This window comes from Pyrgilauda ruficollis, unplaced genomic scaffold, assembly GCF_017590135.1.
Source record: "Pyrgilauda ruficollis isolate IOZ18807 unplaced genomic scaffold, ASM1759013v1 scaffold41, whole genome shotgun sequence".
Lineage (NCBI taxonomy): Eukaryota > Metazoa > Chordata > Aves > Passeriformes > Passeridae > Pyrgilauda > Pyrgilauda ruficollis.
In genome coordinates this window covers 7612980-7634835 of record NW_024525601.1, presented here as the reverse complement: position 1 = coordinate 7634835, position 21856 = coordinate 7612980, and the positions used below count along the sequence as shown (strand labels likewise).

Here is a 21856-nt window from a genome sequence, read left to right as displayed (position 1 = left end):
TGCCAGCAAAGCACTCAAAGCCTCTGCCACTCAGCAGTTACATCTGTAGTGGGTAATATTCTGATATTTGCCTACTCAGGGAACCTGGGTGACACCCTTTAGCTATGGTGTGAAGGGCAAGCAAAACAATGATAGTCCGCACAGGGCATGGGCTCAGTTCCCCAGACTTTCACCATAAAAGCCTCACGTGTGCTCATGAGGAGCCTGTGTTGGTAGGTGGAAGCCTTAGTTTTACAGATCATCAGAAGGTGTAGTGAAGGGAATTGCAGAAAAATCACACAGTGCAGACTTAGGCAGGCAGAGCAGGCACCTCAGCTGGAGACCTTCCTTGTAGCCATCAGACATGCCACCTGTACCAGACACATTTCCATAGCTTTTAATGCAGCTTAACAATGGTGTTGGAGACAAAGGAAAAGGCACACTGTACAGAAAAAAAAATATCCTAAAATGATACCCTTTTATTTGTAAAGCTCTGATGAAACAACTTTCCAAATGATGTCCCACTTAAAAACCAATGAAAACCAACCTAACTATGCATCAGTCACACTATACAGATTGCATCCTACATTTTCAAGATGCCTAGATATCTTCTGTAGTATTTACATATGTATCAGTTAGGTAGTAAAGTTTCATTGCAATTTGTTTCTTTCCACCACACACTTACTCAATGGCAAAAAAAACTCCTTGGGGATGCATTTGCATTTTTGTACAACACTTCGGAGCAAATGGCTAGGGCAATTTTCCTGAGAGAAGGCTTGTTCTTTGAAACTCTTGCTCTAACAACTGGAAATACAGAAAGTGGATGCATTTTTGTTGTGCTAAAAAGCCTAAGGATGCCTAGTTAAGTTTTTTCTTTTAAATTATTTACGTACCATTAAGTTAAAATGTTTACATTCATTCATTCGTATAAAAACCGTTGTTAAATCTTATGCAAATGATTTAACACTGATTGCTGCAACGCAAATTGCACTTCTTTTAAAAAATTATTGTATATATGGAAGAAAAATATCTGATTGCTACCCTGTTTACAAATTTTGACTGACTCTACACAGTTCAGCCAGGAAATATGGACTTTCATAAATCTCAGTCACAGTGTACTTTAAAAGTTATATCGCAGTCTTGAAAAGTGAGTAAATATTTTAAACCAAAAAACACCAATCCCAAAATCTCCTTAACCAGCTGGACCTTGTGGGACTTGTACCAAACATTGTGATTTCTTCCAGGGACATAGCTGGGCTCTGAAGAGCAGAGCAAGGCACGCTGAAGATGGAGAGCATGGAAGGAGAGGTCTGACGGGGCGAAGACATCAAACCTTCGGTGCGAGAAGTCTGTGTCAACTCAAGCTGTAAGCACTTCTGACACCCATTAAAAAGTATCTCACTATCTCTGATAATTAAAGTCTTTGCTACTCCCTCCCAGACACTGACAACTTCCACCAAATTCTTAGGGGAAAAGGCGATGAGAGAGTGAAAACAACTATATAATCAGAAAGGCAGCGCTGCTGGGTAAGTTGAGGACGTATTTCTGGAATCTACCAATAGGTGTGGGTTTATCTCTTCTTTTTTGTTGTTGTTTTTTTCTTTTCCTTTTTTTTTCTTTTTTTTTTTTTGAGGTTTTTTTTGAGGGGGGTTTTGAAGGGTTTTTTGAGAGTGTAAGGCTGCATTAGCTATCCCCGGTGGTCATTTGCTTTCCCTACATTTTTCTTGCATAGATGAGGAACTGGATGCTTTGGCAAAGCCTCTTTCGGAAGTAGAAAAACACCTCTGCCACCAAGGCTCAAAAACTGTTTCAGAGGAATGGTCTTTGCCAGCACTCTCACTGCCGCTGCGACCGCTCCACAGAGGAAACCGCGCGCAGACGTCTGGGGGCTGCCAGGATCCAGCTTCCCTCACACCAGGTCACGCCAGAGCCAGGGCACACCAGGGATCCTGTCTCACAGATGCTGTCACTTCGGCCGTGGAGCTCAGGCTGACTCCTGTGTACAGCCCGTCTTGACCTGAATACTTAAGGTTGCTGCTTTCGGGACTGGTGCTCTCTCCTGGGCCAGACATCACCGACGAGCTCGCCTGCAGGGAGGGCAGAGCAAAGAGATTCATTGAGCAGGTGAGAGCAAAGACAGATTCATTGAGCAGGTGAGCTTTGCACGCACTGGAGCGTGAGTGAGAGCACAGTGAGCCTGAGGCACAGCCATCATGGCAGGATTTCTGTACAAAAACAGGGTTTGCGCTCTGCTTGTCCCTGTGCCTTGAAATTCTGAAACAAAAAAATGTTTCAGCATGAGCCCAGCCTCTCAGCCCTGCTTGATGGCAGGGATGTCTGTGTTTGGAGAGGTAGAAATTAAACCATGTGATGTGCAAAAAACATGGAAATCAGCTCATGATGAAGAAGGAAATGTGCATGTGTCCCACTGCCCCCTGCTGAAAAGACACAGCTGCCAACACCAAAAATGTGATCTGGCAGTGGTGGCAGCTCTAGTTTTTCATCCCCATGGGAGAAGCCCAATACATCCTAATTCTCCAGGAGGAGACACGGAGCACCTTCTGGAAAGCAGCTTTCTTTGGGCTCTTCAGCCCTTGAAATGCTTAAATTCATTCCTAACCCTTCAAAACGCCAGCCAAAATCACTTTATCACTGTAGGACTGGCCACTAAAGGAGATGCTCTTTTAATCTTCAGTGGAGAAACACTATGCCTTTGAAGCAGGAGTATTTTTGTTCTGCTGACTGCACAAGACAACATGCAGGGAAGCCCTGGTAGGCAAGGAGATGAACCCCTGAACCACACTGGAATCAGTCCATTTATTTTAACAGAGAAATGGAGAGTTAAAAAGACAAAGGAACAATCATTTTTTCCATGAGGCTGAGCAGATCCGCTAAAGAGGAAAAATTCGCAGTGCCAGACAGAGAAGGGGCAACATTTTCACCTGATAAAGGAAATGTTTAAGAGCTGACTTCATGCAAAATTAACTCTTGGATATGTCAACTTTAAAACCTTAATTTACTTGTTAATGGATAGTCTTTGGATGAAATTCCTTTAAAAAAAAAAGAAAAGAAAAAAGCTATCCTAAACTGTGACTGCAGAAGCTTCCTGCCTGCTGTTTAAGTACGAAGTATACATATTTAATCATTTTACAAGAGTAGAGCTCTTGGTTCTCCTGGAGCTGTGCCAAGCGAGCAGTCCTGACATAGGAAAAGCAAGGCTTCATTAATTCAAAGGTAATTTCCAAATGGTGTGGAGCAGAGCTCTTGTTGCCGTGCTTAACCCAGGGAAAACCTCACCTTCTGAAAGAGATACTCACTGCTAGCAGTCATTTTTGTCTGAAATAACCTGGGTTCCAATATTTTCTCAACCTTTTATTAAAATGATTGATCAACAGTATTCTTCCACCTAGTCATCAACCCTGATCCCGCTCCATTAGTCACTACCCAGAAATGCAGAGAAGGAAGGAAGGAAAAAAAAAAAAGGTGTCCCCCAAAACCAGCTGAAACAGTTCTAAGCCTAAGAAATAAGTTTTATCACTCCCTTGAACATACAGTTGTCAATCAGTGACAACGAATCTCTGTATCCTCTTTCCCTGTGACTGTGCATAGAGAATTCAGTGAGGCAGGTTCCATGCTAACCTTTGTGTACAGTCCTGATCTTGCATCAACCTAGCTTTTCAAAGCTTTTCTTTCTAATGCCTCAAACATTTCTGTTATCACAATAGACGTAATTTTTAACAGCTTCAGTCTCCCCCAGTTGAGGAAGGGTTTAAGTTAGTTGAGCAGTATTTGCTAAACCTGAGCTAAAAATACTAGGAGCTGCTTTGAAAGGTTCCCATTTGCCCATATTTGCCACTGCTGTTCTGGTAGGCAAATATCTTATCAGTACCTGTTTTTTCCGGGCTTGGAAAGTGTAATTCACCTTTTCCTGATTCAGCCCTACAAAGGTGGGGTGCAGGGACCCACAGTTTCCATATGGGGTTATCAGGTACCCCTCCCTCGGGCACCCCAGAAGGGAGGACATGGAGGCATGTCCTGTTTGAAGACTGCCCATCCCTGCCTGGCCAAGGCCGGATTCTGGCTCTGTTGAGCCAGGACGGGCAGGACCCGGGCAGGACTGCCAGGCCTGGAAACCCCACCCCGGTAATGTCATGAAAAATCCAGGCAGCTTGGGCAGCTCCCAAAGTGAGACATGGAAAACAAACTTTGGCTCATGAAAAGGACGTGACGGAGTCACAGTTCTGTTCCTGAGCCTCCCTACCTTTGCTCTTACTTTTCCAGCTTGAAGGGATGAAAGATGACAGAGGTTGCACTTAGTTATTGAAGGACTTTTTTCAGCTGAAATAAATAAGCTGAACAATGCTGATGAATCAATGGGGTCTAATTCACGGCTACTGGCTCCATCTATGAAAAGGTAATGCCTTTATTTTTATTGGTGAAGTCTGATAATAGCATAGATAATCATCTGAAGGTCAACTATCAGAGGAAAAAATGAATGAAGCCCACTGGGAAGTGCCTGCCTCCCAAACAAGCAGGGAGGTTGTGTTTGTATCTGCAAAGGTTCTTTTTACCCAAACCAGGAGGAGCTGGTCATGAGTCAGCCCCCAGGCATGTTGTCTGTATGTGAGGTTGCCTTTCTGTAGAGGATCTGCCCACCATGTACAGAGGAAGACCTCTGCCAGAGCCACAGAGACAACTAGATTGTACCAAAACCTGCCATCAGGACCTTAGAGGCAAATTAACTCCCTCTAAAGCTGCTCCACATCAAAACCAGGCTGCTCAGGCTGTGCTTGCCAGCACCCAGGGAACAGCAGCAGCAGCTCTGGCTGAAAGACTCCTGCTTTCTTCCACCCACTCCTTCCTGCGCCATCTGCCCACCACAGAGAGCAGGGAGAGGGGATGGACACTTTCCCCTCTGGCCTTCCCCGACACCTCCGCAGCCAAGAGGGAAATGCGCTGGGCAAGGACAGCTGGAGGGGGTGGCGAAGGGCCTTGAGCTAGACCTTTGGTCTATCAGATAGACCTTTGCTCTATCCACTTGACACGTTCAAAATGCTCCGTGAATTTTGGACATTACATTAAGTCAGCAATAAGCTGAGTGTCAGCTGAGACTCTCTTCCTCCTCAGCCTAGTTTACTTTCGCAACACTTAAATGATATCTACAGTCAGTTAAAACACATTTGCAAACAATTCTTTCACACAAGAAGTGTTGTGGCAAACTGGTGGAGTCCTTAATTTTCCAGCCTCAACCTCCCTGGAATAACTTCCATCCCCACAAAGAGCACGTTTTCCCAACACTATCACTCCCTGGAATCCAAAGAGCAAGTCTTGGCACTGCAAAATGACAGCTTTTTTTGCTGATGTAACGACCCTCTTAGTACACAAAGCTGTCATTTCTTGCTAGTCCAATTGATCCTTTTGTTTATACTGCAGACGTGTAAGTTTACATATCTTCTAATCTCTCCTTTGTATTATAGCAACATAAATCTGTGGTTAATACTTCATTAATTTCCTAAGGGAGGCAACTTCCAGCATGGCTTGGAAAACTGATGACCCACTGCTGTCAAGGGCTGTATGAGTAACTGACTTTATTGCTTTGGCAATAAAACAAAACCAAGCAAAAGGTATGCGTCCATGTGCGTATAGAATTTTGGGATAGAATACTTTTTTTTTTGGGATAGAATACTTGCTTTCCCCCACTGAAACAAAAAAGCTGGATTGCTTCCTTCTGTTTGATATAAAAATGAAATGCCTTTTTTTTGGATACATATACACAGAGCAAAGAAAATTACTCAATGTAAAAGAAAAAGATTCAGTGTATGAAACTGAGTGGGGAGAAGAAAGTAGCTTCCCACTTTGCCCAGGACTGAGTGCTGACGCAGAAGATGTAGGAGACCAAGAAGAATTTAAGCTAGATTCTAGAGTATCATATCTCCCAGCATACTGCCCTGTCTGCCACGCTCTTTGGTATTTTAGGTTGCCACGTTCCTCATGCCTCCTGTTGATCTTATTCCACCTGGTTTAGATAAATATTTACTCATACCAGGACTGAGGCACCGTGTTCCCATTTTCCAGGTGAAAGTCCTACCAGCCATGCTGGTGAGCCTTTCTCATGAAAACTGTCCCAACACCTACAAAATTATTCCATACAACTGGAATCAGATAATCTGAAGGACCCCTGGACATTCAACTCCCCTATATCCAGGTGGTTAGCATATTGTTTTAAGAGGTTGAATCTCTGGTTCATCCAGACTCTAGGACACACTATGGAGGCTGATTTCCCCATAGCCAGCACGAATGTCCTACCAATTTACTGCCTAAACAGGAGCAAACAACACCACCTCTAACCAGCTCACTCTTCTTCTAACAGAAAAAAAATATCTTCTAACAGGAAAAAAAAGAGAAAGCAAATGCAGGAGAAGCCATTAATCCAATCCAGGTCCATTTGTCCAGCATTTTGGAGACAGTTAAAACTGCATTTTCCTGCTAGCTCACCACATGCCAAGGCCATCTCAGTCAGCTCTCTCATTTCCCACCCTACAAAACTGAAGAGCCAGTCCTGAACCACTTCTCAAGGCAAACCTCCAAGGGAAGTAAGCACTAGTTTTTCCTCCTAGGGTTTTTTTTTTTTTTTGTGGTGTGAGATTATGGTCCTTCTGAGAAAACTCCAAACTGGAGGCAAAGGACACAGGAGTGTCTTCTGAAAGAAGAGTTCCCCTGGTGCTGCTGAGTTTTTCTGACACCAGTTGTGGCTCAAGGAGCCTCCATGTCCTGCCATAAAAAGCAGATTTTTCAGCAGGTTTCATACTGCCTTTACCCTAATAAGGGAATCAAGTCCTTCTGGTTATCACACTTGTTGGAGCCCCTGCATGGAAATGGATGGGCTTGCACTGCAGACCATGCCCTTCATTTAGCAATTTATTTGGTGGAGCTTTTCCCTGTACAGTTTCTGCAGCATCAAAGGGAGAGCAGGTATAGATGCAGATGCAAACTGTCTGAAACCTTCAAATCTTCTTTTTATGGGGACGTAAGACAACTTCATATATCATGCAGCTGGACCCTTTCCATATTAGTAACACAGGACACCCAGTACTTATACTGCCTAGGAAAACAGAAATAGGCCTAGATCCTAGATCCAGATGTGAATTTGGCAAATAGCCCCTTTACAATGGGACAACAAAATATCTCCGATCCAAACACTTCTACATTTTGGGATGTTTGAAATCAACTTTGCCCCCACAGCAATTCATTAATCGTATCACTTAAATGTTTAAACTTCAGCTAGAATGTAAAATCAACATTTAAGGTTCTTGCTAATTTGTCTCAGAATTGGCATAATATAAGATTCCCTTCATGAAATGGATAGTCTCAAAGAGTAATTGCTGCCCTACTCTTTTTCTGCCCTCCCTTCTTTATTTTACTTTAAAAGAGATAAAGAAAGGTAGGGCAAAAAGTGAATGTTACTGACACAAATGAATTCTGCTGAATTTCATTTCCATTAGATTTGTACATAACTGGAAACTATTTTGGCAGCCTCCCACAAAAGGCATAATAAATTGCTTTTGTACCAGTAGAGGAATTCGTCTTCTCTGTTTCATTTAGCAAAAACATTGCTGTGAATTTCACACAACAGTTTCTAAAATGTCATCAGATTTCTCTGCCTAATGTCAATTTGGCATTTTCCCCCTCTTCACAGAATAAAGGCTCGAGAAGCAAAAACAGAGCAAAACAAAAACAAGTTGCCATGCCCGTTGTGTAGTGCACAGGGAACAAGCCAGGTTTGCTATTCAGGCAGGTGCCTGTTTTTCGGCAACATCACCAACACCACTGTCAGGAGTCAACTTTGGTCTTTTTTAAGTGACCAAAGATTACAGAGCGTGGATTCATCCATCTGAGAGTTTGGTTTTTTGCCTCCTGACATGAGCTGGAGAAGTTTATTCTCCCTGTGCAAAGCCATTGCCTATTCTAGAAATAATTACAAACCTTTGATCTATCAATAGATCAGCTCAAAAGGAAAAAAGAAAAAATAACCAAGAAAACAGAAGTCTAGCAGAGCATCTTTGCTTCAGCATGTGATCAGGTTACAGGCTGCCTTGCTCTAAAATGCTGACATCCCTTCACTCGCAACAGCTTAAATGGGCTTTATGAGTGCTCAGTCCATTCCATAGGATTTAGACCCTTTAGAAATTATTTTGCATCCTTTACAGCTGGTGATCATGTTCCCAAATTACGTCTGGGACAACGGGAGCCCATTTTAACAGCCACCAGTTTCTACTTTAAACTTCCAGCCTCCCGAGTCCTCATCCCTTTGAATTACAGATGCTTGGGCAAAGCCAGAAGCCTGAGTGAAGAATGTGACCATGCCCGTGACATATCCTGACAACTGCTGCCTTGAAAATCCTCTTTTCATTCACATACATCTGGCACTGGGGCACAGTGGTGGGAGATCAGTAGCCCTTCACATAACTTGGGATGGAGTCAGAGGGATGCCCATACGTCTGGTTGCCACTGCAACTTCCTCTCTTCAGTGCATGTCACAGCCCCTCTCCATCACTTCCGCTCGCTGGAATTTTTTGCGAGGAGGTATTGGCAAGTGCTTTGCATATGCAAGGCACATCTGATCAAATCATGGTGGGGAAAAGGCTATGCAGATGTTACCATGCTGCCTGCTGGATATAAGGGGACAGATTTTCCCAGCTGTTGCGCAGGTGTCCTCTCCCAGTCTGATCTACCATAGAAAAATCAGGGAGAGCTGTAGTCCTGTCACTGGAGATGCCATCATGTAACTAAGAGCAGCCTCAGGGTCCCTCCTGGGAGATGCTCCTAGTTGCTAACAGTTCTCAAGGAGTCTTTTAGCCCTCAATCCATGCCCCTGCACCCCTCTCCTCTGGTACCCACACAACGCCATCTGGCAGAACCATATTAAAAATGGTACTACTAAAATTATAACATAAAGATTATTAATAAAGTGTTTGATGTGCTCTTCTAGGGAGAAATACCACAGAAAGGAAGTCAGGTTTTAGCCAGCCAAGAAGGCAGCAGCATAGTGGAAATGAGATCTGGTCTATATGGCCTCTCCTTCCCCGAGCAGCACACGGCTGTGTTGCCTCAGTCTCGGCTGGGACTGTGCTTCCATGTCTACCCATTACATAAATCTCACCACATTGCTCAGGATCACTAGTACTGCTTAAGGTAATGCAAGGAAAATTTAAGGAAAATTTGGCTACATTTTTTCTTTTGCAAATATCAAGGGAAAGCCTAAAAAGTACATAGTAGTTCCTTGGGGGAGTCTGAAACCCAGTTCTGAGATTGCAACAGTTCACTTTTCAGTTAGGGTTTCTCTTTTTTTTTTTATGTGATCTGTTTATTTTACTGGATTGACAGGGTTTTCTCTTGTCAAAGACAAGCCCTTTTAGTACCATCCTAGTCTCACAGGATCCAAACCCAAAATCCAGAGCCTCTGAAAATGGGTGGCCCTGTCAGTCCACAAACAATCCCATTTGCTAAAAAATTAGTTTTTCTTCCCCTTGTACAATGAAACTTTGTACATCAGAAATTAAACTATTGAAAGGAATTTGAATGTAGAAAACCCAAGACATACTGAAAAATAGCTATTATAAACAATGTCTTCTTCTCGTTAATAAAGGACTAAAGAAAGCCACATTAGAAAAGTTTCTCAAAGAAACGATGTGGCAGATTAAGGGATACAGAAGGCTGAGAAGTGAGTGTGGATATGGATAGGTACAACCAAGGGGTTAGAAATTAATCTACATTAAGCTTCGCAACTTTAGCAGTAGTATTTATCACACATGCTGAGTGAAGAAAGGAAGTTTGAGATGGTTGGAGTACATGATGTAAAATAAGGATCAAAGCAAAAGCAGGGGATGATCAGCACTCCTCGGGTGCTCCTCTGCAGCTTGGTGCTCCCAGATGCTGAGCATCTGGCACTGAAGAACCCTCTGTGGGCAGAGGGCTGAACCCCCATGCACTGCAATCAGCAGGGTGCTCCAGCCTGGCTTCAGCTGAGTTTGGATCAGGGTTTAATTGCACATTTTAGTTTAAAACAAAAGCCTGTATGATTTACTTCATACAGCAGGATAATGTTTTTCTGGATTTTACCCTTTAGGATAATACATATATATATATATATATATATATATAATTGTTTCTTGAAAGGATCAGTTGGGCATGTTTTATTGTCTTCTGTCCAAAAGAAAACCTTTGAAATGAAAGAACCTGAATATTTAAAAACAAAATGTCTGTGGTTAAGCTGCGGCTAACTATCATAAAAATTATATAGATCTTAATCAAGAAGGTTTGCAAAGTACTTCAGCTTGTCGTTCTGTTTACAGCTATATGTAATATCCTCTAAAAATCTTGTTTTAGTATCAGCTAACAAAACTGGAAAGTTTGTTTAGATTATTGTTCTGCTAGATAAGATAAAAGCTGTGATAACATTGCCCAGTGATCAGCCTGCCTGCAGACACAGACACTCACCCCGGAGGCTGCAGTCTGTGCGCCGGGAGAAGCGGTTTTGCTACAGTCATCTGAGTTAGTAGATGACGTGGATGTCGGAGTCATGGGAACTGCAGTAGTACTGTTACCTGGAAAATTGGGAATTGGTATTAAAAATAAATATTTTCCAGACAGAGAAGGAAAAAAAAAAACCCAAGAAAAAACCAAGACAGCTACAAATTATTGCAGCTACACTTTCTTATATTTTATATTTACCGGAGCATGCCTTTGATTTATTTATATTCTTAGGTTTTCGCTTCCTCGTCTGAATTCCTTCTTTTTTCATAGCAAGAGGTCGAGGAACCTGAAAAAATAAAATTTCCACACCAATCACAGAGTTGCACAGGTACTCTAATCAAAAATCAAAATGCACTACACAACCAGATGTGATGTTGCAAATGTCTGTACAGCAAGTTAATTTTCTCTGTGTTACAGTACTAGTTCTAAAAAATATTTGCATTTTATTTGAGCAAAACAACAATTTGATTCAAGGGAAGTCATAGCTGAATTAAGAGAGTAGGGAAACTTTTTTTCTCTATGCAAACTTCATAGTTTTTTCAACCCCTCAATCAATCCACAGGAAAACACCACAGAATTAGGGAAAACCAGCATTATTTGGCAGTAAGCCATAAGAAATTAAATTGGATGGGGTATATCTGATCCTTGATTTATTATTCCAGTCAGTTAGGAATTATCTCCAGTGCCTGATTCTAGAAAGAAAGAATGTATATGAGAAAAAAAATCATCCTCCTCCTGTGCAGCAGCTCTGCAAACCAGATCATCACGAGGAAATGTCTTAGGACAGAAGCTTAAGAATAGAAGAACTGACTTAGTATTTGCTCCTATGAGCAGATCTGCCCATAATACAGCTTTACGGTATCTAAATGTATATTTATAAGGATAAATTTATATTTAAATGTGCTCAAAAATCATCCTTGTGTCCATCACAATGATAATCACACTACAAAAGCGCCGGCTTAAAATACATTTTAACACCAGTTTGAGGAAAGAAAATTCATGTGTTCTCTATCATTAATTTAATAATATTTAAACCTGTGACATAATTTTCCTTTTTTTGAAGGCTAGACCACATCTCAATCATTCCTAATGCCCTTGCTCTTCAAACACTTATGCTTGACTGTAACAAAATCCACAGGGGTCTCACCCAAAACACGCTCTATCACATTCAGGACAGAGCTTTTTTTTACTCTATTATTGCCCAACAAAGGCTGAAATTGCCTTTAAAGTTTTTCTGGTGTAGCTATGGCTTGAATTACACCCTTTTGCTGGCATAGCTATGTCTGTCCATGAAAAACTGTCTCATTTAAGGTCTAGGGATTTTTTTTCCCTACTAAAGAGCTGGTTTAAATCCCAGTGGCAAAAACACCACTGCTGCTCATCCACAGGTGGTTTCTCTATATAAATCTGTTGAGAGAGCTACAGTGGCAAACCCCTAACTAGTCAAAAGCATAACAAGCTAAAGTGGTGCAATCATTTCCTAATGCCACACATTTTTCTGTTGCTCTCCGCACTTCGCTGGTGGATTTTTTGAGGACCACCCCTTCCCCAAAGCAGCATCAGGACTGGCAGGGGATCTCCCTTGGTGAAGCAGCCACTCACCCCATGGAGCTTCATGTAGAGGCCGCAGGCGTTGCAGACGGGCTCGCCCTCGGCGTTCCTGCGCCACAGGGTGGTGGTCGTGGTGTGGCAGTTGGCACAGGACAAGCCCATCCGCCGCGACGAAGGCTGGGTGGAGGCAAGCACAGGCAAACACGGGTGTAAACAGGTGGGCAGCAGAGAATGATTTACGTCTTTATGGTTCGTAAAAAGTCCTTTAACACATGGTGGGGATGGTGGGAGCCTTTTTTTATAGTATCTGTCAGCAACAGCCCAGAATTAGAACGGAATTATACTCCTATCAGAGAGTGGAAAGACAGTGTGAAGAGGTACCGAATATCTTTCAACCCTGGGCAGTCACAGCAGAGGCAAAATTCTCATCTGGGAGCTGGTGACCAGAAGTCTGTTCAGACCACCAGAAACTGGGTCTTTTTCCAGCAGGGCAGCGAGGAAATATCTCCGCTACAGCTCCATCAAGCTGAACAGAAGGCACATCATTCCTGTGCCACCTCTCCAGCCAGTTCAGTGCCTCCGCCCCTGTATGGTGGGTGAAGAGGCGGCTCTGATCCTTCCACTGATACTCCTGACTCATTGGGAAAATCAGCCACTTTAATCACCTGCCCTCGGTGGCACCACATCTGGGGAAAACTTTCCTGGGCATCCCAGGGGTAACACATACAACAGCATTACTTTCATAAAAAGATCTTTTTATCATCACCCATTTTGTCTTCATACAAAAAACCAGCGTGCCTTGGGAGCGTGTTTTACAGAGCAGAGCCTCCCTCAGCCAGCAGAAAAGCTGGTGGGTGACAACAAGGTTCCCACTGCAAACAAGCCATTTATGACACTCTTCCGTGGAGTTTGGAGCCAAGATGAAGCAACTCTGTATCAGAAATAACCGTATAACCCAGAGCTTTATGGCTACAGGCTGTATATCATAAGTGAAGGCAGTCCTCATAAACATGTGAAATGAAGGTGAATGGGTTATAAAAGTCCCTGTAACAACTGATCTCTTTTACGTTCATCACAAGCAAAGAATTCCAGCTACATCATAAATCTAGTCTTTTTCAAAGTATCGCATTGTCAAAAAAATACAAAAAAAAATCTGTGCCTAGCTCTGCGTCTGGCAGCTGAACAAGTTTACATGGAGAAGTCAGTTTTAGAGGATTGCATTCATCTTATTCTGACCATAAAGTGCCCATAACTGAAATTACTAACTTAAGGGTACAATGCCCTTCCTCTTGAATCATTTACTGCTGGGTTGTTAGACATAACTGGGTCACCTTTGATACCACAGGGCTGCCTGCCACTGGGGAAACCGATAAAAATGTTTTGAGAATGAAGAATATTCCAGAGTAATAACTGAGATTCTTGAATATTGTCTTTTTGAGTGTCTTTAGCAGTAAACCGTCATTTTACACCACAGCTCAGAAAGAGCTCCAGATTAAATACAAATTTTGTAATCTTGAATCAGTAATCCATTATTAACTGCACAGAAAAAAAAAAAGCTAACCACCCAGCCAAGTGTTATATAGGCTGAAGTACACAAATACAATTTTTAGTCTTAAAAATCCAAGTATCATGAAAACAGAATTTTTCACCTAGTTATTAAATATGTACGCACACAGCGCTCACATTATGCCCTCAACTCAATATGTGTTTTATGTGATCACATTGAGTAAAAGAAAGCTGGTCATAACACACATGCTTCGTTTTCTTTCTCTGCAAGTGAAATGCTGTCAGCTGTTTCACTCTGTTAAATCTTTCTCTTTCCTATGCAGCCTGGTCTGAACCTTCATACATTTTATTCCAATAGCTTTTGCTCATTCCTGTTTCTAAACAGACATGGAGTTTTGGCATGTTTTGAAGCTAAAATGACTTTTCTGATGCAGGAATTTTATCAGAAACTTTGGGGCAATCTAAACATGTTTAGCATTTTCAAAACATGTTCCCTTCTCACCTACATATTTCCAACTGTATGAACACAGAGTCATGGTTGATTTATAGTTATGGCCAGGGTACTCGGTAGGGATTGTTACACAGAGCTATTTCAGAGTTATTTCGCTGAGGTGTCAGACTGAAATCGGGCTGTAGTTTGACTCTGCTTTAGTCTTCTCACCCCCACCCCTCCCTCAAAAAAAAAAATTAAAAAATCAAAAAGGACACAGAAATGCTAGAACAGGGTGTCAGCTACTTGAAACCTGCCTTAGGCCAGGGTGCCACAGCAAGCTGGGCTCTGACGCTTGACACAATCGGCAGATCTGGCCCCTCCGCTGCATCTGCCCCCGCTAATGAGATAACACCTTGTGTCATGAAATTTACCGGACGACCAGCTAGAAAAAACAGACCTAGCAGCAGTAAAACTCTGACTTAAAGTTAAATTAACTCTTTGGCTTAAAGAAAGGTCTTTAAGCAGAGGTGAGTTGGTTCCCAAGCGCTTGCTGTCTGCTCTGATCTGAGTGTTTGGGTCTTGGTTCCCCTCGCTCCCCTAAGAGCACTAAATTCAAATGGCTGTGAAATAAAGAACAGTAGGTGTTTTAGCCCAAGCAAAACAGGCACGGAGCAAAGCAGCTGGCATGATTGAAAGAGGCTTGAAAGGCTGATGGGTTTGATACACTGTCTCCATACACAAGGGTCCAAACATCAGCTTGGATTATAGTGGTGTGATTTATTGTGGCTCGCCCGGGAACAGCCATTACTGAAGAGCGTATTCTTTCTGTCTGCTGACCTCCACCCAGATTTGCTAAACATAATGTGCAGTTCCCACTTGTTAAATTTTCTCCTTGCCTATTCAGTGCCAGCCTGTGTTATAAACAGGGGTTCTGGTTTGTACTATTTATTTCCCCCCCTAGTTTTAGGAGTATATTTTTAGAAAAATTGCCGCTCATTTCTTAGGAGTGAAACAAAACAAAGGCTATTATCATTGTTTAAACAATTGGTTTTCTTTGAATTATATACAAAACTTGCTTACATTCCCAAGGATCGAGCTCTCAGCAAACAAAGCAGGTCTGGAGAAATTCCTAGCCCTCTGAACAAACATTTTCCAACCTTGATTTCTTTTTTTTTTTTTTTTTTTCTGTTGAAATGTCTAACATCACCAGCACAAATTTCTTCCAAGCCACTGAATCTCCCTCACAGATGGGGCTCATAGCTTGAAAAGCCAGGCTGGCCCATGCCTGATACATAGCTCACAAGGGGGCAGAGAGAAGTTCTGCCAGCTCAGAGAGCCTGGAAGTGGGTCCGAAGCGGTTCCCAAAAGGCTGCTAGCCCTGTCACCCCTCACTGAGACCAGTTTGGCCTGCAAACCTGGTCAGGATCCCCACTACAGTTTTGCAGCCGAGAGGATCACCAGGCTAATACGCTGATTGCTATCCCCCGTCTTTGCCCCAAATTTCTCCCTGGCTAGAGCTGACTGGGGTTCCTTGGGGCAAAGCTCCTCTCGGCCCCCTCCTCCCCTCCCTCCCGACTCACCACTCTCTTTTGGGGCTTGATGAGGGGCCGGCTGAGGCCGTTCATTTTGGTGTAGAGCCCGCAGGCGTTGCACAGGTAGTTGCCGGTGCCGTCCCTCCTCCACAGCGGGGTCTGGATGGAGCCGCAGTTGACGCACTCCCGGCTCTCGGACAGGTCCTCCAGCAGCTCTGGAGGCAGGAGCAGAGGGGAGAGGCGGTGGGGCACGGCCGCGGAGCCCGGGCTAGCCCCGCGCAGCGCGGCCCCGGCCCCGCCGGAACCCGGGCCCCGGGAGAGACAGCAACCGGCCCTCGGAAAAGCGATTCCCCGGCAGTGACGGCGGCCATGCGGTGATTGGGTTTTTTTTTTTTTTCTACAAAATCCCTGGGGTTTTTTATTTTCCTTTTTTTGGTTTGTTTGGTTTGGTTTGGGTTTTTTTTTTTTTTTTTTTACCCTCTATCTATTTAAATGTGGCAGACCCGCTGCCGGCCCTCCCGGCGCTCTTGCTCTCCGAGCCGGAGCAGAGCCGGTGCGCCCCGGACACCGGCCCGCCGGAGGGCTCAGCACGGCCCGCCTCCACTCCCGCCGGGATTTCACCCTTGGGAAGTTCAGCTGGGGACCGCTCGAGGGGCGAAACCCCCTCCGTGGTGTCCACAAGACGGAGAGGGAGGTGCACTTGCCTTTGGAGGGGAGCGGAGTGGGGAGTGAAGCGGCTGTCAGAATAGCCACTTCCAGAGCCACCCTGGGAGCTGGATGTAAGGAGCTGTCGTTTTGCCCAGTATTCCCCAGGGTCGAAGCTTGGCAAGAACTTTTCTACCCTAACTCTTATTTTAAATGCCTCTCAACTAGTAGAACTTCAAGTTTAGAGGCAGCGTTTGGGGCCCTGGTGTGCCAAGGCAACGAGGGGCAGTGGCTGCTTCGCCTCGGCTATTTGGTCAAATTAGAGCTGGTTTGTAGGAAAGAGGAAATGGAAAAATAAGCGGTATTGTGCCTCCTGCTTTCATAGTTACTGAGCACTGAGGGGAAAAAAAAAAGTATAAAAGCACGGGGGGGAAAAAAAAACAGAGAGAGAAAACCCACCTAAAAAAGCTAACACTTGCACCCATGCGAATCCGTGTTCTGATTCACCTCTCCATATTTCCATATTTCGAGGGAGAGGGGAATAAATACTTGTTTTACATAGACTGTGCCACGTTGTGCAGAAATAATAAAAGGACATGTTTGGATTTTTACAGCAGCTTTCGAGTCGAGTCTGGGAATGTATGTTTCAGACTCAGAGCTTCGTCATTGATTTTTTATTTCCTCCCTTTGCTACCTGCCTAAATTCATCATTGGGTTGTTCTCTAACGTTTCACTGCACAGCGACAGCGAGCTCGTAAAGGTCGAGCAGCTTTGGAGACCGGGCTGCGGTGACACGGCGGGCACTGAGCTGAGAAAGACACGGCCTTTTGGCCCGCACCCACCCAAATACATTTCTCTCCTCCCTTCGTTTGCGAATTATTAGGCGCTAAAGAGGAACGGGCACACGGCACAGTCCAGAGAGCACAGTTCAACTTACGTTGTCAGCTCCTAGCTCTTAGCACATCGCTAAGATTTATTAATCTTTGCACTAAAAGCACCATTGAAGACTGTAACCAGAAAAATGTTTAGAACGTCAAGGACGCTGGAATTTAAACGGTATTTTGCGTCGGCTACTTATTTTATAGCATTGCCTTCGTGCCTGCAGAAAGAAATTCCGCCGTGACAATATTTCTCGGGCATTTTCAAATATTTTTCCTCTTAGAGAGTGAGTACTACAATTATTTCCAAAGAAAACAAAAGGAAGTTTTAATTTTAGACACTGTTTTAGCATCTCTAAGAGTACCGTTAAGAAAATTTTATCAAACTGTCTAATATTTAGTCGCAAAAAATACATTTCGGCTACAATTTTTCCACAATTTTGACACGGGACAACGCGTAGCTTCGGCTTTGCTGCCGCGTTTTGCCTCACAGGAGCAGAAAATTCGCCCGGCCCTGGAGCTCCGGGCTGCTTCGCCCCGCGTTACACCGCGTTGCGGCTGCCCTGGCACCCGTCCTTTCCCTCATGGAAAGGCTAATCCCTACTCCTCCGGCCTCCAGCACTGGTGGGAGGGAGGCACAAGAGCGGGAGAGACCCGCTGGAGCAGGGGAAGCTGCCGTGCTCCTCGGCTGCCTTGACACTCCTGCCCCAACCTCCTCCAGCGCCCGACTCCTTCACTTCTCTGCTCCTTCTTACTCACTCCCCCTCCTCTCCCTGCCGTGAGATTTTCCAACCCCACGTCTCTCCCGACAAAATAAAAAAATAATGAAAAAAAATTAAAAGCACAATTGATTTTTTTTTACTCTCCATCACTTAGTTTCACACTTTTAAAAGTCGAGTTTAAAACTCAACTTTCTTGTTACCCTGAGATGTGGCTTCTCCTATCACTGCTACAACTCATTTTCTTCCCTCTGTCAGGATATTAAACACCAAGTGGGAGGATTAAAATAATTAAATCTACAGGGTGTCATCGACAGACGGGAGGAGTATTGTGTGTACAGCCCTACAGAAAGACAAAAATCCATGGGGCAATTTTCTGCAACACTGCACTGAAAGAGAAAATCATGGTGTCTATAAAATATATGCACCTGGCGGGTAGTTTATGCTTAAAGTGAATGATGATCAAATCTGTGTGCATACACATATTTACATAAATATGTATATATACATAATAAATGTATGCAGAGCATGTATATATAAATACATATACATAGCCACACACTCCTCTCTATAAACCTCTATTTATATTTATATTTATATACATAGATTTATTCTAAAGCTGAAGAGATTGCAATAATCGTTAATCTTTCTACCTCTGACTAAATCATCGCAGCTCAAACTCCACTTTTACGATTGATTTAATGACACCGAGAATCTCCTTAACTAAAACAAAAATAAGGATGGGACACCTCGGAAATAAAAGCAAAGCCCCATCAGGAGATGCTGTATTTTAGCAGCAGTTTACAAATTAAGTTTTCGCATTCATATACGAGATTTTGCTTCGCTGCTTTTCTTTTTTAATGAAGCAGCGAAGTGTTTTATAGGTGAAATAATCCAAAATGGGTTAAGTGCAATTTTCCTCTATGATACAAGAACGATTAATTTGCAGTGAATTTGTCACTGTTTCTTGTCCAGATGTCCGCATTTAGGGAAAGCAGGAATGTACTGACTGGGGAAATTTAAAAATTAAGTTTACACCGGGCAATTCGTTTCGGCATCTTTGGGTTGGTAACCCCGATTGCCATACGCCAAACAACGCCGCTTTTTGGAGGTGTATTTTTCCCCTAACTCAACACAAACGAATGGGGGTTACTTCCACTCCAGAACAGCCACGGTACCGGGACCGCTGTCCTGCCACCGACAGCGGGGCCGCCCCTCGCCAGCGAGCCCGGCCCGGGGCGGCCCTAGTGCCGCTCCCCGCCGGTGCCCCCGGATCCCCGCCGCCCCTCCAGCGGGCAGCCCGGCATGCGGCCACCCTCCCTGCCCTGCCCTGCCCGCCCTGCCCGCGGCTCCTACCTGCGCTGGGTGCCCGGACGGGGATGGGGGCGGCCCGGCCCTGGAGGCAGTGCAGCATGGAGTTCTCGAAGGGCGCCGTGGGCCAGGCAGGGGCGAGCTGCGGCCCCACGTAGGACGTGTAGGGCCCCGGGTAGGAGCCATTGAGCGGCCGGGCCAGGGGGCTGTACTGGTCCCTGGCGCCCAGGCTGTTGCTGTAGGCGCCGGGCTCCCGGGAGGCCCCGTTGGCCACCGGCGGGCTTGGGGAATAGGGGAAGCGGCCCGAGGGGTGGGAGCCGCCGCCGCTGCTGTACGAGGGGCTTTCCGCGGCCGGCTGGGACCAGACGGCGTGGCCGCCGCCCGGGTGGCTGGGCTGGGCCGCGCCGCTGCCCTGCAGGTAGGGCAGCGTGGGCAGCATGGAGCCCACGCGGGTCGTGGGCACGTAGACGGGTGAGCTGGGCGTGGAGTGCATGAAGCCGCCCGGAGATCCGTCGTAAGGCGTGGGGCCCTGGGCGGCCGAGATGGCGAGGGTCTGGTACATCTCCTCGGGCTGCTCGGCGCCGAGGGCGCTCAGCTTGGGGCCGCGGCTGGACCAGATCAGCTTGTTGGTTTGGTCTAAGTCCGCGAAGAGCAGGATGTCCTCCCAGCTGGCACGGCCGGAGGGGTGGGGGGTCCCGAAGTGCACGTAGGGGGCGAGCAGAGACCTGCCCTCGGCGGCGGGGGGCGGCGGCGGCGCCGGCCGGTGGCTGCCGTCGGTCTCCGGCCGAGGAGTCTTGGAGGATCCGCGTTCACCCTGGGAGCCGGAGGAGGAGGAAGGCGAAGGAGGAGACGGGCGCGGCTCCCTGGTCGCGAAGGGACAGGAGGAACCGCCGGCGTCCGCAGCGCACCGCTTCACCGCGCACCAGCCGCCTTCAGCCACGGCCATCCAGGTCCCCTTCTAGCCGCTGGGTGTGGATGGGGAAGGGCGAGGAGGGGAGGAGGAGGAGGAGGAGTGGAGGGGGGGATCCGCAGGGCAGGGCGGGGAGGGAGGACACAAAAGAGCAGGGAAGTGGGGGAGAGAGAAATAATAATAACAAAGTTTGCAAACAGGACAGTCCGTCTCCCTCCCGTAATGAGATTCATCAGGGCTTATCTGGCCCCTCTGAGCGCTTAATCAGTCATGTCGCCTCGGCGCTGTTGTCCCTCGCCCCGGCGGAATGGGATCAGGCAGCCCAGGTCAAGACGAGCCGGGAGACGCCAGTCCCGCGGGGCCAGGGCTTTCCGCACGGCGGGAGGGCTGCTCCCCTCTCCCTTCGCATCCCGGGATGCGAATTTGAACATGAAGCACGCCGGGGCAAAGGTGGGCGTAAGGGCGTGGGGACAGAGGGGGGCTAGGAGGCATTTTCCCCTGTCTCTGCCCTTTCTTGGCTGCTGCCGTTGTTATGATTATTTCAATGAATGAGTCATTTGACTCGGTTCCACCGAGAAAACAATTAGTAAGGCGATCCCTTTAAGGTTACTTCGCCGGAGAGCGATGTTAGCTCTTCCGCGCATCGCCTCGCTTGTTTGCCTATTTCCAGCCCAAGGTCACGGAAAGGAGGAGGAGGAGGAGGAGGGAAAGGCCCCTGGGAGACGGGAGATGCGCACGGGCCGGGCCCGAAGTGTGCGCGGCGGCGGCGGGGCGCGGAGCGAGGCCGGGCGGGGTGTGCCTGCCGCGGGGGCCGGATCCAGCGGACAGCCCTGGCTGGGGGCCTGCCCCGAGCCCCAGCACACCTTGCAGCGCTGACACCCGTCCCGAGCCGAGCGGTGTCAATTCGGAGCTGCCAGCATGAGGAAGGCCGGACAGACACACACACAGAGAGCCCCGTGCCCAGCCCCTAGGCGAAGGGGTAGAAAGCGAAAGGGGACACGGAGAACTGACAGCAAGAGAAGGCGAGGCTCCCCGTTCTCAGCCCACCTCGGGGCACTCCAGATAACCACAGGCACAAGAATACAGGACACACACACACAGAGAGCCCCCTCGCAGATAGGCACCAAATACGTCTCTCCCTCCTGCGAGATAACTAGAAGATAAGGCTCCGGCAGATAAGAGCTGCAGGCAGCGGCATCGGATGTTTGCCCACACAGTCTCTCTCCCTCGGGCTCCCCCAGCCAGGGGCAGCCGCCGCCGCGCCGCGCTCCCCTCGGAGCGCCCGAGGGCAGAGAGGCAGCGGCAGAAGAGCGAGAAAGGACAAGAGAAACCGCGGCGAGGCAAGGAAAGAGAGGGGCCAAACCTGATGCCGGTGCCCCGCATGGGGCCGGGGCGCGGGGCCGCGTCGGGCGGTAAATCCAGTGCGGCGGGGGCGAGTGGCGGCGGCGACTCCGGCGGCGGCGGCCGGCGGCTCATGTATAAAAAGGAGAGAGGAGGCGCCTCTCGCAGCCCTGCCGGAAAACTGCAGGCAGCCGGCCCTGATTGGGCTCGGCCAGCCCTAAACAAACACGGGGCTCCGCAGGGGTGCCAGTCCCGGGGCCAGCCCGGCCGCCGCAGCCCCGGGGGCGGGGGCGGGGGGGCACCTCTGGGCGCCCACAGCGAAGGGGCAGCGGACCCCTGCTCGGGGAGCAGGAACGAGCAGGGAGGGCTGGCTCTGCCAGATACCCCAGTCTTTTTTCTTTTCTTTTTCTTTTTTTTTTTTTTTTATTTTATTTATTTATTTTAACCCAGAAATAATACACACTCTTCCCTCCTTCTTGGATATTTTTTTTAATGGTGAATATTCGACTTCTCTAAGG

The 21856-nt window shown here is 46.7% G+C and overlaps 1 protein-coding gene across 1 annotated transcript; it reads right to left on the bottom strand.

Moving 5' to 3' along the window:
• Nucleotides 1-438: 438 nt before the first annotated feature.
• Nucleotides 439-21469, bottom strand: GATA6 (GATA binding protein 6). The gene is made up of 7 exons (XM_041477702.1): nt 21361-21469; nt 19133-20052; nt 15583-15749; nt 12115-12240; nt 10711-10798; nt 10477-10583; nt 439-2066 (listed from the first exon to the last, which is right to left on the bottom strand). The coding sequence occupies exons 2-7, from the start codon at nt 20031-20033 to the stop codon at nt 1899-1901; spliced, it is 1557 nt and encodes a 518-aa protein (XP_041333636.1). The 5' UTR covers nt 20034-20052; nt 21361-21469; the 3' UTR covers nt 439-1898.
• Between the last annotated feature and the right edge of the window lie 387 nt (nt 21470-21856).